The sequence below is a fragment of the Rhinolophus ferrumequinum genome, chromosome 9 (assembly GCF_004115265.2).
Source record: "Rhinolophus ferrumequinum isolate MPI-CBG mRhiFer1 chromosome 9, mRhiFer1_v1.p, whole genome shotgun sequence".
Taxonomy (NCBI): Eukaryota; Metazoa; Chordata; class Mammalia; order Chiroptera; family Rhinolophidae; genus Rhinolophus; species Rhinolophus ferrumequinum.
This window is the reverse complement of record NC_046292.1, coordinates 43,191,509-43,208,489: the sequence shown is the minus strand read 5'-3', so window position 1 is coordinate 43,208,489 and position 16,981 is coordinate 43,191,509. Positions and strand designations below refer to the sequence as shown.

General features: G+C 43.2%; 1 protein-coding gene across 7 annotated transcripts in view; it reads right to left on the bottom strand.

Moving 5' to 3' along the window:
- The window catches only part of FGGY (FGGY carbohydrate kinase domain containing), a 393,115-nt gene that overhangs the window by 154,048 nt on the left and 222,086 nt on the right, over positions 1-16,981 (bottom strand). For all 7 annotated transcript variants that reach the window (XM_033115796.1, XM_033115797.1, XM_033115798.1 and 4 more), the window contains one exon: positions 9,555-9,658. In XM_033115796.1, coding sequence (XP_032971687.1) covers positions 9,555-9,658 — 104 coding nt within the window. The remainder of the gene's footprint in view (positions 1-9,554; positions 9,659-16,981) is intronic.

Below are 16,981 nucleotides of genomic sequence, written 5' to 3'. Positions count from 1 at the left end.
GTGAAGGGTGACAGATGAGGCCAGAGGTGGACAGGGCCCAGACCACACGTAATCTCCTGTGCCCACCTAGGATTCAGGAGATTCACCAAGAGATTTTAATTGGGAGAGTGAAGCCATCGGACTTAATATTCAAGACTATCTTCAGTCTACCAGGGTGCTCAGGTCCATGCAAATCGGTGTCTTGCACACTACTAAAGAATGAATACATATATTAATATAATCGGCCATTTTCTCTGTGGGCTGTCTCTGCTTTCTCATGGGCCATTTCTCAAATTCCAGAGACCCCTAGCCCTGTTTTTCAAGATCATAGCTAATCTGTCAGCTAGCCGTTATATATTAACCTGACTAACATTCAGTTAATTCTAACACGTAAGCAGATGATAAGTGCATGAGTCAGGGAGGCCCCATGACTGGTATGTCAAGCAGATCCTGGGCAGCTGATCCATCATTGAAAAGCACCACCTACGTAAATGTCCCCACAACCAACAGAAGCAAGGTTCAGTCTTTGCCTGGCTCCACAAAAGGATAAAACTAATGGTGGAAAAGCCCAAATGCAAATTTGGCAAGCAGATCGCGTTGATACCTTTCCGTCAGGTTTACGTACGTATTTGCTTTTGGCCTGCTTCAAGGTATAGTTCAGTGAAAACCTCTTCTCACGTAGATGGAATTTTGTGACTGCCTTGATCAATGCTGCTATGTCAAGGAAACACCCTAAAGCCCCACTGAAGACTAGACAGCGTGTACAGTCTGTCAATCCATCAGAAGAGGAAATCAAACAAATATGGCATGATTTGTTCTTCAACACATTTTGATGGTTGCTACCCATATATTTCTGTCTGTCCTTCAGTAAATTCAATATTTACTGGACCCATAACCATGTGTCAGGTACTACACTAACTGTGAGTAAATGGAAATTTACTGTTTTGTGATATTCTCCTGTTACCTCTATAAGTAATAAAAACCACATGCTGGAATCATTCATAGTGTAACCTAAAAGATGGGCACTAAATCTTTCTCTTTCTCAAACATCACTCAACTGAATTCTCTAGAAGTTTTAAAAATACATGGCAGAGGTGAATTTTATAGTATGTGAATTACCTTTCAGTAAAAATGTTTAAAAAAAATACATCACAGCATTACAGTAACTTTCACCACCTTACAATTTAAGACTTCCGCTCTTTTTTAACTAAATATATCCCAAAGCTATAAGACCATGGCCGAAATGTCCACTCAGTTTTCCCATTTGAATGTTTTCTCCCCCCCTGTTGGAAGGAGGGAGCCACTGAATGTCCATTAGGAAAGGACTTTCCATCTCAACACTGGCACTGATGGCTCAAAAAATTTCTCAGGGGTGCTTGAGATCTTTGATCTTTTAGATGTTATGTTCCTGGTGCTTTAAGACTGATGAAGCAGAAGAATAGAAACTATCCCAAACTTCTCTGATGGCTCTGGGGACAAACAATATGAAAACTGAATTAACGTGAAACAAAGAGGCCGTTGGAGCACACAAGTAGAGTGGGAGAAGGGGATGAAAAAATAAGGGAAAAGCAACAAGGCAAAAATACTAACCCCCCTGAACTAAATGTATGTAGAACAGATAAGCCGATGCGTGTGGAGGCCCTTGGCACAGTACCTGAGACTTTGTGAGGCCTCTACAACAGCTGGCTTCAGCATCTTTTTCATCCACACTGAACCACTGGAAAAGCACAGCCACTCTCATAACTGCGAGGGCGCCCTCAGCAGCCACAGTGGCAGAGTCTCCCACACAGCACAAGTGGTAAATAGGAAAAGGAAAAAAAAAAATCAATGTGGTTTGCATTTCATGCTCTTCCAAATGAATACAAAAACAGCTTCATGAGCTGGGAAGCCTGCCGCATGTCTTCAAATTGCCTAATTCGGTACTTGACCACAGAGCAGCAGGGAAACAGGGAAGATTAAATAAGGAGTCTCATAAATACTGTCCTCCTAAGGGATGCTGGTGACAAGTGATGTTGTTTATCTTTATTGTTACCATTAGATTGGTGTCCTCTTGAAACGCAGTGATTTGAAAAACTAGGAAGAAGGGAAAAGAAGAGCCCTGTGGTCTAGTTGCAATCCAGCCCTCACTTTGCAGTTCTCATCAGGCTTTGGGAAAGATCGGCTTTGTAATCACTTTACCCCCATTCCCACAAAACACGCGTGCCCATGGCCAGCCCACCCTCCAGCCTCAGTCTCATTGTTCTGCTGAGAGCTGAGAGTATAAGCTCTGGAATCAAACAGCCTGAATTGGAAAGCTATCTCTAGGACTTAACCAGTTACGTGACCTTGGGTAAGTACTCAAGTTTCAGACCCTGTAAAATGGGAGGATAATTCTGGTAATTGCATACGGTTATTATGAGAGTTAGACAAAATAACACATTCAAATTTCTTAGCCCACAATAAACATGTAGGGAATGGTCGCCATTAATGTTCTTGCTGCTAATTCTATTTCTTCCCCCTGCCTCTTCTACCATGCCTCCAGGCAAGCTGCTGTCTTTTGTGGAAAGCTGGGCTCAGGCCAGTAGAGAGACTGGCCTCTCCGGAAGCTTTTGTTTCTGACCTTCTGAGAGGCCTTGTTTCATCTGACTTTGCTGTGTTCCTGGTGGTGTTCCAGAAGCATGAGACCAGACAGCCCTACTCAGCTTTTATAGGAATGGAAGGAATAGCTGGATCACATAGTAGGTGTGACCTTTGTAAGAACTGCTAAACTATTTTCCAAAGTGGTTACACCATTTCACATTCCTACCTGCAGTGTGGGAGCCCCAGTTCCCCATATCCTTCTACAACTTTTGCTCTTTTAATAAGTGTACAGCGGATCTCACGGTGTTTTTAATTTACATTTCCTTACTGATTAACGATGTTGATCATTTTCTCAGGTGCCTATCATTCATATCTCTTCTTTGGTGAGATGTCTGTGCCAACATTTGTCCATATTTTAACTGAATCTACTCTCTGTCTCCTCTGAAGCCTTTGATAGAAGCTATTTAACTGAAAGGGAAGAGCAAAGATTGGGGTGGGGGGAGGTCTGTCCCCTAGAAAGCTCAAACAAGCGTCCCCTTCCTGCACATTGGATGATCCATTTAACTACTCTTTGCTTCAGTTTCCTCACTTGTGAAACGGGGACCAGAATGGTGCTTCACAGGATTGTTGAGCTGATTACATGATAGAGAGGACTTAGCACAGTGATTGGTACCCTGTAGGTGCTCAATGGATGGTAGCAACTAATACTACTTCCTGTCTCCTCATAATGACTGAGGCTGGGCCAGCGGTGCTAAACATCCTCCACCAGCACAGTGCAGGGCTGTCCTGCCTCAAATACCAGGACAGACACTACCCTGAGCTTCTTTAGTGCACGCACTGGCTCTCGTTGGGCACTGTACACCATCAACCTTGTACTCACGGAATCAATGACGAGGATGTAACCTGTTTTCAGTTTATGTGGCTGGGGGCACAGGGCTAGTCTCAATATGGAGAGTCTCCTGAGAATGCTGGTTCCTACTGGTGACATCAGCGGGTCCTGGGGAACTCAGAGGAAGCAGGGTACTTCATGCACAGTACCCCAGTTCTTTCATCGGTAGGTGTAACAGTGGTCCTATTTGTACCAGGTGGACTGTCTTCCCTCTCTACCTCTCTCATGACCTCTACCAATGAACCTGCTAAAGAGACCAAGACAGAGAAACTGGGCCCACTTGCCCACTCTCTTCTTAGCTGTGACATCCTACTAACAGAAGATCAAAAGTTCAAGGCATGCGGTTGTTCTCCCTTCCTGTGGTGGGTCCCTAATGGGCCTACACATACCCACATCCCACCCAGGCCGCAGAGGAAGTCAGCTGCATGGTGTTGTGGACACAGAAGAGAAAAACAAAGTGAAGAGTGAGGCCAGGGCCTTGTGCCTGAAACTGAGCTAGCCGGAACAGTGTCCCGGGGGGAGTGGGGAAAAACCACGATCCTGCAACTATCACAGCCTCTTGGAAACATCCTCGTCTGCTGATGACTTGAGGGGGCCCTTCTCCTTGTTCCCACCATACTCCAGTCACGTATTTACTGTGCTCATTACCATTCTGTATTGTAGTTACCTCCTTCTTGTCTGTCTTTCTCAGTGAAGACGCTTTATCTTATTTATTGGAATGCCTTTAGCACTTAGCCAGGCAAATACAAGAAAATGTTTTCTTAATGAGGGATTGATTTAATGAATGATTTTTTTTAAATAAACTTTTAATTTTAAAATAGTTTTAGATTACAGAAAAATTGTAAAGATGGTATAGAGAGTTCCCATATATCCCACACCAGTTTCCCCTATCATTAGTATCTTACGTTATGTATATAAGTCACAGGAAAGATACTGATATATTATCAGTAACTAAAGGCCTCACTCTATTCAGATTTCCTTAGTTTTTACCTAATGTTCTTTTTTGGTTCCAGGATCCCATCTAGGATACCACATTACATTCAGCTGTCGCATCTCTTTAGGCTCCTCTTGATTGTGATAATTTCTCAGACTTCTCTTATTCTTTGATGACCATCACAGTTTGAAGAGTGCTGGTCAGGTGTTTTGTAAAATATCCCTCAAGTGGGATTTGTCTGATGTTCTTCTTATGATTAGGTTTTTTTTGGGGGGAAGATAACCAAGGTAAAGTGCCATTTTCATCACATCAATGGTACTGTGTTTCGCCGATAATAAGACCTAGCTGGACCATCAGCTCTAATGGGTCTTTTGGAGCAAAAATTAATATAAGACTCGGACTTACATTATATTATATAAAACCCGGTCTTATAAGACCCGGTATTATTATATTATATTATATTATATTATATTATATTATATTATATTATTATTATATTATATGATATTAAAGACCCAGTCTTATATTATATTAAAATAAGACCGGGTCTTATATTAATTTTTGCTCCAAAAGACACATTAGAGCTGATGGTCCAGCTAGGTCTTAATTTTGGAGAAACTCGGTACATATTATCAACATGACTTACCATGTTGATGTTGACCTTGATCACTGGCTAAGGTAGTGTTTATCAGATTTCCCCACTGTACAATTACTCCCTTTCCTTCTTTGCACAATGTATTCTTTGGAAGGAAGTCACTATGTGCAGTTCACATTTAAGGAGTGGAAAATTACGCTCCACCGCCTTAAGTGGGAATAGCCACGTAAATTTTTTTGAATTCTTCTGCATGGGGAGATTTGTTTCTTCTGTTCACTTGTTTATTTACTCAATCGTTTATTTATGTAAGTATGGACTCATTAAATTGATGTTTTACTTTGGGGTATAATCCAATTCGACTTTATTTTGCGGCTTAAATTGTTCCAGTTTTGGCCACTGGGAGCTCCCTGAGTTGGCTCCTGAGACTCCATCATTATTATTTTTTTTTAAGCAAGTTCCTTATTTTCTGGTGCTACAAGAGGCACAGGCTCATCTTGTCTATTTCCTCCCCCCATCCTAGAATCAGCCATTTCTCCAAGGACTCCTGTTCATTTTACTGAAGAATGGGGTTAGAAACCAAGATGTGGGCCCCAAGTGTACTTTTAATAACTTGCTGCTGAGGTATACTTGTTTCTAGGCCCTGTCAGATGTCAGAGCTGGGAAATATGTTTTGTAACCCGTATACCTACACATGTCTATAAATGTTCCCACATGTATCCTTCTGTACCTAAATAATACTGAACATGAGCTCATCCTGATGTCCCTAATTCTAATCCATTACCACATGGATCATTCTGGCCTTACTGAACCATTTGTAATAATAACACTGTATTAGATATTTTGTACTCAGTACAGTGCCAAGCTGTTTACAAAGATTACCTCATTGAATCCTTAAAACAACTTCATGGATAAATACTATCACCTACATTTAACAGAGGAAGAAACTGAGGCACCAAAAGATGTAGTTAGTATCTTAGCCAAACTTACACAGTAAGTGGTAGGGCCAGCATATAAGCCTGTATCTTTGAGATTCCACGTCCACTAAGTGACAGAGAACACCCTCCTAACATTCATCTAAGACTGTGCAGAAACTTCGGTTCTGAGCAATTTAAGGTAGAAACATAATTCCTAGCTCTCGCCAACTACTGTTCTGTTCCAAACTTACCTCTTCAGTACTTGCCCACCCTGTTCCCAGGGTTCTCTCCCCGTCTGACATGCTAACTGGAAGACACGTTGCCAAGTTACAACCTGACTTGACAGCACAAGAAAAGGGGTGTTGGTGCAATGGCAGGAGCAGCTCCATTTGACCCCATGACCTTTTCAACCTCTGGCTAACCCCTGCTGTGTATTATCTTGGGTTTTGGTGACTTGGTTGTAATTAACTCTGAACAAGCAGCTTTGCTTTCATGGAGTTAAAAAAAGAAGAGTATTTTTTTTTTCTCTTGTTAATTAAATCATCTACAAGGAAGCTAAATGTGCAGCCCACACTTCTAGCAAAGGCCTGATTAGTAAGTGTTATGTTCAACCTCAGGCTTTTTCTCCAGATTCCTGGAAGTACCAGGGACCTGGAGGTAGGGAGCTTCTAAGTATTCAGCAATATTCGCTTACTTGGACAGCCAGTCATCCATCCATCCATCCATTCATTCGTTCGTTCATTCTCGGTGATCTAGAAAGAGGCAACCTGTATAGCACATAATGTTTTGGGGAGTTTTGTTTTAATCATCCTACTGCATTAGAAACATCAGCAGTGAGCAGAAAGAAGAAAAAGAATCCTTCAGACCAGGTTCAGGTTGAAAACCACTTTTTGTAAAGCCCACAGCCCCCTCTGGTCCCTGTGTTCTGTTTGGTGAATTTTTCTTGACAGTTGGTGGTTTTATTTGCCAGAACCACAACAAAGGGGGTCCTTGAGTTTCCCTGGGAGTGTTTCCTCAGACCTGCACCTCTCCTAGACCTCACAAAGGTGTTATTGTACGTGGTTCACTGGGCGCCCAGCACCTGAGCGAGATCAAAGACACTTTCCGATGCCAGCAGGACCACAGTCTCGCCCTCACCACGTAACATTAAAGCTGATGATTAATCCCCTTCACCCAGAAGGTTCCTTCCCACTCGCAAGTACAAAGCAGGGTGGGGGTGGGGGCTTTATTTCCAGCACAACACGACCATAACAAACTGGCATTTTATGACCCTCATTCATCGCAACCAAGTGCAGCTGCCCATCAAGCCCAGACAGTGGCTTCCTGTGAGCCTTTTATATCACCCGGGAAGTGTAGCAGGAATACATTTCTGAGTGTCTGTGATGTACTAGGTGTGTACACACAGAATTCATACCATCCAGCATCCCTGTGAGGCTGCCATCATCATCCCCAATGTGGTGGGTGAAGAATCTGAGGCTTGGAGAAGCTAAGTGACTCCTCTCAGCCCACAGGGCCCGAAAGTACACGAGCAGATGTTCAGACCCACATCTGGATGACGCTGAAGCCCATGGCTGCCTCCACTCCTCTGAGGCCCGGTATCATCTACACAATTCAGCGCGGCATCGAGAACATGCACTTGGGAATGAGACGGAGCCGGGTCCGTGTGCTCAGCTCCAGCTGAACGGCTCTGTGACCTTGGGAAAATCACCGCACCTGTCTGGGCCTTAGTTGCCTAATGTGTAAAATGGATCCTTTAGGGAAGGTGTCATCCTAATGAAGAGCCAAGGGGACTAAGGAGTCACTCACATTCATTGGATTTGATTCTGCTCAGAAATCTGAATTGAGTGGGGTAAAAGTGCCTGAAATTCAGACGTTCCAGGAGAAACTGGATGAGATGTGTCGCTGGGAAAGTGGAGGATGACTTCAATAGGGTTAGTGACTCAGTGCTCAGTGAAGACAAGCCAGCAAGTGGAGGCTCACGGTGAGGGAAATGCGGGCTGGCTGGCCTGGGCACCTCACACTTCAGGCAGCCCGAGGCCCCTGCACAGCTCTTCTTTCAGTGACAGCTAAGCCTCACGATCGGGCTGCTGAGGGGAAGAAAGAGGCCGGGAGTTTCAACCTGAGTTACAGAATAAGAATTTGCCCAGAGAAACAAATAAAAAGAAAACTTTTGGGGGTGGTGGGGGCGGGGAGCGGAGGGGGCGGGTCAAGAAAAGCTCTGTCCGGAAGTCCAGCCTAACACAAATGTCCCCTCAGGAAGATGTCCCTGAGCCGGATGCTGCCCAGGCAGGGTCAGTCGCTGCCGCCTTCCTGCCCAGCAATACACGTGCTAGCAATCGAGAGCTCATCCTTGGGAAGGTCTGACTTTTTGGGAAGCACATTAAATCACCTCATTTCATCCTCACAATACTGTGAGACGCATACTTTCAGGCTGCGCGACTGACAGGAGGAACGTGAGGCCCAGAGGGGTTGAGCGCCTGGCCTCGCCCAAGGGCCCGTACTCAGGAACGGGAGGAACCGGGACGGGTAACCGGCGGGGCTGGCCCCAGCATCTCTGTGCCATGGGAAGCCGTGGGTGAGACCACCGTGCACAATGCCTGGCACGTAACATTGCTCAGCCTCACAAGTGCATCTGAATTTACACGTGGGGGCCTTGTATTAGAACACCTGTCACAATTCTATCTCATCAGTGAGAGGCCCTGTGTCACCCTTTTGTGCCCAGGGTTTAGCACAGCCTCAGACACACACAGCCTCAGATCCAGCACCAGAAGATCAGTAAATAAATACATGTATGAATAACGACTCAACCCACATATTTAATGCTGAAAAGGCTCACTGGCTCCTGCAGTTCCTGAGCAGTTTCTCATCGCCCATGACTCCCTGCCCAGTTCACAGCTTCTGCCCTGGACTGTACCCCACTCTAACCCTTGCTCATGCCCCTGTGCCTCCCCCGTGTGTCTTCCTCCTCGTCCCCCACTCTCCCCTCTATTTTACTCATCTGGGAAAAATCCAAGGAGTCGTCCATCTCGGTTCAACAGAGTAATGACTTTTAAATAAAAATATGGTAGAAATGGGTACTTATTGAAATGGAATGCTTTCAGGCTCATGCATTTAAAAAAGATATAAATTTTAGGGCAGGCACTAAATTTTAACTGCAATCTTGGAGAAAGCTTTTCCACTAATTCATGGAGAAAAATTAACAAAGTGAAAATTGCTTATCAGTGTTCTTTTGAAGTCATGATATGCAGCCTAATTCTATAGATCATCAGGCCGCTCCCAGGGAGATAGATTTATATTGATTGAGAGAGAGCTCAGTGGCCAAGGAAAACAGACACCCCTCTACAGAGAAGTCTCTACTACCCATTAGGGACAGATCAGTCTGGGAGCAAGGAGTTGCCATCTTCGGATCCGATTTCACCCCTCACGCTGCCTCGGATCTCTGGCCAGGGTGATGTCAAAGGCAGACTCAACGCTTTTCACACTTTTTAAGAACTTGGCCCCTGGAAAAAGATCTGGCAAACCTAAGCCAGGCTGTCGGAGCGAGAGATGGGCTTCCGGCTAGACAAAGCCTGGGTGGCAGGAAGGGAAGAAGCTGAGGGGGTAAAAAAAGGGCCAGCAGCTCAGATCTCCTCTGGTCTGCCCTCCCCTGAGTGTGTAGCTCCACCCTTGGCCTGGCAGACTCACCCCCATGTGACAAGAAGATGTTCCACAGATGACAGCCAACCGTGACGTCACTGGCTGTCTCTCACAGGCGAGGCCATGCCCCCTCACATCTGCTCCAATCACTCCTGTGAGAAAGCAGAACAAAACAGAATCCTCTTTAAAAAAAAGGAAAAAAAAAAAAGGATAGCTAAACACAAGCATAAAATACTCTTTTTTAAAATTTTACTTTTTATAAGCAAACAACATTGAGAAAGCATTCCACGTGAAGGCCAGTCTCAAAAAGAAACCAAAAGAGCATACTTGCCTGCCTTGGGAAAACTAAGGAACCCGTTCTGTTTTTTCTTTACTCTAGTCAACGCAGGGCATCCAACATTGTAATAATAATAATAAATGCAATTAGAATAAAACTAGCAGCTATCAGTGATTTTGTGCTCAATAAATATCAGGCACCGTACTGAATATTTACATGTATAGTCTCATTTTTTATTAAGCCTGTCAGGTTAATATTATTAATGCCACACATGTCAGAGGAGAAACAAAGACATATGTAAAAGATGAATGACCTGTCCAAGGTCACACAGCTAGTAAGCAGCAGGGTTGAATAGAATCTGGTTTAACACATCACATTTCAGTCTCAAAAACGGTTTGATGATTGCATTTTTTTGGCATGTCTCGGCCACCATTCTTACTACTACTTATTGCAGAACTACTACTACTTACTGCAGTGTAAAGGGTAGGGTGATGGACAGTGAGTTTCTGCTCAAAGAATGCCAGATAGCAGATAAAGTTTCCCATACATGGTATAAACTCAGGCTTCTTCTCCACACAGATTGTATTCCTGATACTTGCTGGGCAAGTGAAGTTACAAATGTGATGTGACATCTAGGGAGATTTTAGAGACTAGAACTGCCATTTATTCAAATATCCAGCAAGCACCTTCTCTGTACAAAACTATTCAGTAGGCATGATGTGGGAACACAAACATGCAGACATTCCAAACTACAACACAGGCGGGAGGTGGAAAGTGCTTGGGGCAGAACAGAGACGGGGACACAGGACAGAACAGCTCCTGCTGGCTGCTCAGCTCCACGCACTGCCACCTGTGCATGTCCAATAGCAACGCTTTCTCATTGCAAGACCTTTGCATTTCCTCTCCCGTCTGCCTGAAATGCCATTCCCCAACCTCTCTGTAGCGCTAACTCCTACTTATTCCTAACTCAAATGTTACTTCCTCAGAAGGCTTCCTTGATCCTCCAGGAAAGAAGGAGTCCCCCTGTCCATGCTCTCACACACCCCTGGACTTCTCTAGCATACATGACACCAGGACTTTTAAAAAGTCATACCCTGTCTGCCTCTCCTTTTATTAGAAAAGCTGCTGGAAGCTGGCACTGTCATACCTAAGTGCTTAGTAGCCCAGGCCCCACCACAGTTGCTAGCACAGAGGAGGAATGCTTGGGGATGTACGGATGAAGAAGACAGGTCCCTGTCCTGGGGTGCTCACAGTCCAGAGGGAGGGAGAGAGAACCCCAAGGGGAGCATTTCAATGCAGGGAACAGGCTGCTGCAGGAGGAACTGCAGGGGCAGCTGAGCTCACCTGTAGGGGTTCAGGGAGATTTCACAAGGAGGCGGGTCTATGCTGAGCTCTGTAGGAGTTAGCCAGGTGAAAGGCAGGCTGGGGGTGTCTCCTCCAGCCACAAATCCCCAGAGAGTGAAGGTGCTGGCTGCTCAGCAAGCAGGCCTTTCCAGAAAGCAGGATCTGATGGCCGCTGAAAGACCTCTTACATTCCAACAACTTTCGAGGTTTTTCCAACGCTTTTTTCCAAATTCTACCTTCCCAAGCACAGCTACTTGTGAACCTCTGCTATTGTTCAGAGGCCCAGCAGCAGGGGGAAGTAAGACTCTTTCAAACTTTCTGTGCTGTTTATCATAGTTAGGTCCCAGCCACCAGGCGACAGGTCTGGGCCTGAGTCTGTAAGAGTCCTGAACCTACTAGCTTTCACCAGGTCCCCTGCTCTGCTCAGCACTGTGGAGCTGCCCCTGCAAACTGGGCTGCCCCTCTCAGGCTCCAAGTCAGCCAAGGTCAGCCAGCAGACCTGAGGGAAGTGGAAAGCCAGAATATGTCTCTCCCACCCCTTCCCGTGTCTGGCGTCTGCTTCTGCTCCACATCTTCAGCTCTGTTGACAGGGCCTCCATGGCTCTAATATCTGCTGGCGTCCTGCAGCTTTGAACTCGGGTAACACCACCTCCTTCTTTTGTCCCTCCAGCCTAGGGGTAGCAGCAGCTTCCATTTGCTGATCTCTGGCTTGCTTCACAGGGAATGTAGCTCTTCTCATCTCCTTCATTATCTGGGGCACCATTTGGGGGTATTAAATGCTCTCTTTTTTACATACTTAGAGTAGTTTATGTTTTCTGGGTAGACCTTGAGTGATTCTGTTCCTGATCCAGGCCACAGAGGCTTTCAGATAGGAAGCAACCCTAGAGAGGAGCTCATTTCAACTGCGCTCTTTTTGCACGCTTTCTCTCTGTACCTGTCTCACTTTATTCTCCCATCCACCAGATGTGATGGGCAGTCTTATCATCCTCATTTTGCAGGTGAGAAAACTGAAGCTTAGAAATGAGAAGTAACTTAACCAGGGTCACAGCTCACAAGAAACAGGGCTGGGAGTCATATCCAGGTTATCTGAGTCCAAACTGCTAGTTTTTAGTTTTTTCTCCAAGATTAAAAACCCAATAGCCAGGTCAATGTTTACCGTATTTTGCCATGTATAATGTGCACCCATGTTTTTGGCCCAAACTTTCAGGGGAAAAAAAATCTTTCATTTTAATTTTTTAATTCAAATTTTCATTTGTTTACAGTTAGGTACTTGTTTTTTGTATTATAAAGGAATTTCAGCATCTATTTATTTAACATGTTATGTTATAAGAAATTTTATGTAACAAATAATTACAAAACACAAGAATAGATACAAAGTGCAAGAAATTTTATGTACCGGTAACAAATTATCGATATTTATGCATCATGGAAGGCCAAGAACGCTTCGTCAGTACAAGTTCATCAGAAGTTCAACAAAACCGATTATCATATTCCAGGGTATTATTTTGCATACGGATATCGTTATTAATTTCTAGAGTTACACTTGTAACCCATAAGCATAAATAAAAGAGTTAAAAACAGAACAGATACGGAATTAGTACTACTCATGTATAACACTCACCCTTATTTTTCCCTCACAAATTTGGGCAAAAAAGTGCACATTATACACGGCAAAATATGGTACTTATCTGTCTACATCAAAATACTAGAGTCTTAAAGATACCGGTGCTGAGATCCTTACCCAAAAAGGGGTTGGTCACTGTGCGTCCACAGTGCTATCAATAAGTTCAAGAAATTTCTGATTGATGGACCACATTTATTAAATGTTCCATGGATATAAAGTACAGCAAAGTGTTTCTTATAGGGTCAATCAATCCTGAAAAGTGATTAAAAAGTGGGAAAAGAGAAATGTGTGAGAAATATTTCTTTGTTTCTTCTCTCAGCAGATTCATTGTTGATGCACTGAGGCTTAGAATATGAGAACTAAAGCATTATAATGAGAAAAATTAAAATTTGGAAACAGAAAGACGTATAAAATGAAGAAAGTAAACAATATCATGTGGTTTTTTTAATATTGAGGAAATGTTTAAAAATAAAAGTCTGACTAATGGTGGCTGTATCACCATCACCACCACCACCAAGACCCTCACCACCATCATCTCCATCACCCGCATGACAATCAATATTATCTTCTCTTTGTTTAAGAGACAGTTGTATTCTTTCTTCCTTCCTAGCAAACATATCAGGTATCTAAGATAGGCTGGGTACCATGCTAAGTACTTTAAATATTACCTCATTTAATCTTGACAACAGCCATAAAACATAAATATTCTTTTCCCCCCTTCATCAGCTGTAGAAGCAAAGAATCAGAGTGTTCAAGTAACTTGTCCAAGTTCACACAGATATAATAAGAGGCACTGACAGGAGTTGACCTTCTCTTGATTCCAAAGCCCATGTTTTTTCTGTACTCCCTCAATTTATGATGTTAGAATTGCCTTATATAAAGGAAATATATTTGGAAGGGTCAGTTATCATGGACTATTAGTAGGCACCATGGGTTTAGAGTTAAAAAAATCTGAGTTTTGGCCCCGATTCTGCCACACACTACCTGAAAGTTTGAACCGTTCCCTCACATCCACAATGAGAGAAATAGATCCCAAAGGGAAGTCCTCTTTCAGCCATTCTCAGTACACAATTTACACAGTGCTTCTAAAATACCAGGTATAGTGTCTCCTTCCTGGAAGCAAGAGGGCAGAAAAATTTCCTCCCAAGATCCTCCATTCTCATCTCTCTGAGACTTAGATAAACTCGGACCAGGCTTGAACAGCATCAATGAGAGGCAGATTGTGCCCAATTTCCTCTCAAAGAGTTTCTCTACGCTCTGCCTAATGTCCACTCAATTCAACTGCAGTGCAGAGCTGATGCCCGCCGTGAGACCACACGAATCCGAGAGCTGACAAATCTCATTTTCCCTTGGCCACAGAGAGCTTGGAGGGGCCATCCCTGAGAAAACAGACCCCCAAACAGAGAGAGCAACAAAGGGCAGAAGAAGCTTTCTAGTTTATGAATAAACATTTCACAATTCATAGCGGATTCACAGGCTGCACATGTAACATCAGGAAACAATTCACAAGATGAGATTTTGACAAGCGCAGCCCTCAACACTGCTGGGGCCCTTCATATGACTGTGCAAGTGTCAGTTTATTCAGCATTCTGCAGAAAGTTTAAAGGGAAAAACTAGCAGCTGAAGAAATAGGTGCGCGTGCACGCGCACACACACACACACACAGTGACAAATTCAAATGTGTTTTACCTGAATCTTGCACAATGATTGGCTAATGGTAGTTAATAAATTTGCCTTCTATAAAAAAACAAATAGTAGAAGAACAAGCTTACTGAGTTAATGAATTGATTCAGGGCCTCGTATTTAATGACTCCTACCCCTCAACATTAACAAGAATATAGTTCATATCAAGGAATATGTTTCAAAACAAAATTAAAAAAGAAAAATCAAAACTTTATGAAAAGTCTCTTATTTACCTTTTTGCTATCTCCCTCTTCCTCCTCCCTCTACCAACCATCTATCCCTCCATCCAAACATTTATTGAATATCTACTATACTTATGTAAAAGAAAAAAGACTCCACAAATGTTATGATTAAGAGTAAGTTATCCTGTAATTTATCAAACCGCAACTGCTTTGAAAACTTTAAAGGGCTATACAGAAGAAAAACACCCCAAGTCCTAGCATTTGTGTTATAATTATCTCGGACTTTATAGTTATATAAAGTACTTTATAGCTTGCAAAGCATCCTCAAACACTGTACCCTTCATTTAGCTTTTAGAAAGTCCTGTGATATGTATTATTATATTTCCAGATCACAGTTGAAGAAACTGAATTTTAGCGGGGTGAAGTAACTCAAGTTTACTTAGAGACAGAGGTAGGACTCAAACGAGGATTTTCAGTCTCCTAGTCTGAAGTTTTTCCCCCCGTATGTTTGAAAAATTAAAAAAGGTCTGCTATGGATGTGTTGGCATCTTGAAAAGATCCTCTTGAAGCAACCTCAGACATCTATGAAGAAAAAAAGGATGAGAAGGGTTTTGAGCATAACCTAAGACTGTAAGAACTCAACACTCCTGATTTGGCCATTTGGAGAAATGAACTGCATGATAAATTTCATCAAATGAGTTGCTTGACTAAGCTGGCTAAGAGGTTTAAAGGGTCCCTGGGAAGGAGACTCTGGAAACCACCAGTCTCTCGTATGAAAAGCCGGCTCCAATGACTATACACTCCCGGTACCGTAAGAAGCATATTGAAGACATTTTGTCTGCAGAAGACCAAACACCAGTCAGTCTACATAAAAGAAGACACTGAATTCTATTCCTTCAGCTAATATTCATTTGTGTTACATGAAATATAACATATGGGGTCGGCATTATAATGTTGTGCTTAAAAACATGGGCTCATTCATTATGTGACTTTGGTTAAGTTTCTTATCTTCTCTATGCCTCAGTATCCACATCTGTACAATTTGAGTAATAGGAAGCTCCTCTTAGGATTGTTATAAGGATGAGATGTGTTAATATATGTAAAGTGCTTAGACCAGTGCTGTCCAACAGAACATTCTGAGATGATGGAAATATGCTGTATCTGCCCTGCCCACTACAGCAGTCGTCAGGCACTTGTGGCAACTGGGCACTTGCAATGTGGCTGCTCCAACTGGGGAACTAATGTTTCCCTTTTATTCAATTTTAATTAATTTAATAGCTACATGTGACTAGTGGATACTGTACTGGACATTGCGGGTTAGAACATGCCTAGAACTATAATCTCACTTGCATGCCCCTGTGCAAATGCCTTGATCTCTAGAACCTGAATTTTGATATCTTAAGATTCTGGATAGCAACACCTATCTTATAAAACGGCTATGGGGGTTAATGTATGTGGAATATACCAGTGCTCCATCAATGGGAGCTATTAAATCTAGGACCTACAGAAGAGCTTGGCACAAGTGTAAAGTCTTCTGTTTATTCCTGAATGTTCCTAGCAGATCCACGCCACCAAGCATTTGCTCATGTTGTTCCCTCTGCTAAAGAGAGTCTTTCCACAATACACCCCATCCCCCGACAATCTACCTGGGGAACACGGACTGCATTTTGAAGACTCAGCCCTTCCATCAGAAGCCTTTTTCTGGCCATGTCTTCCCCTGACCCCCAGCTGGGGAGAATCTACAGAGCCTCTTTCTTTCATACTCCAGCCCCTGACACTCTACAGATTCTATCACTGTATCTATAATTTATTCGATTAAATAGCTATTTCCATCTACTAGACCATTGAGCAAACTGAGGCCAGGGAAGGTCTGGACACTGCTCACTAATTTCTGCTGCTGTTTGACAAATGAATGAATACATGTAGCACAAGACATAGTGGTAAAGCACAGACATTTTCTAGATAAAGGTACCAGATTATATCATGGACAAATGCTCTGCGTCTTAAATATGACTAATGGTAAAAGATACTGAAGAGTTTTGAGTGACAATTCATGGGTAGTAGTAAAATTATTAATGAAGCTTCACAACACACCTGGTTTAGAATTGTCAAAATCACTGGAAAAGAGGAAAGGTCCTAAGAGCCCCATGGTTATTGAAAAAATTGCCTTCTGCCTGACACTTTGCAAATACTATCCTGTTAAATTCTCTTATAATGATTTTGAGAGGTAGTTTTTGCCACAGTATTTGACTAATAGAGAAAACGAGACCAACGTTTTCAGGTAACTTATCCCAGGTCCCTCACGGCTAGATTGGAGGAAGAAGGTGTCACATGCAGATCTACCCAACTCGCAATCTCGTGGAGC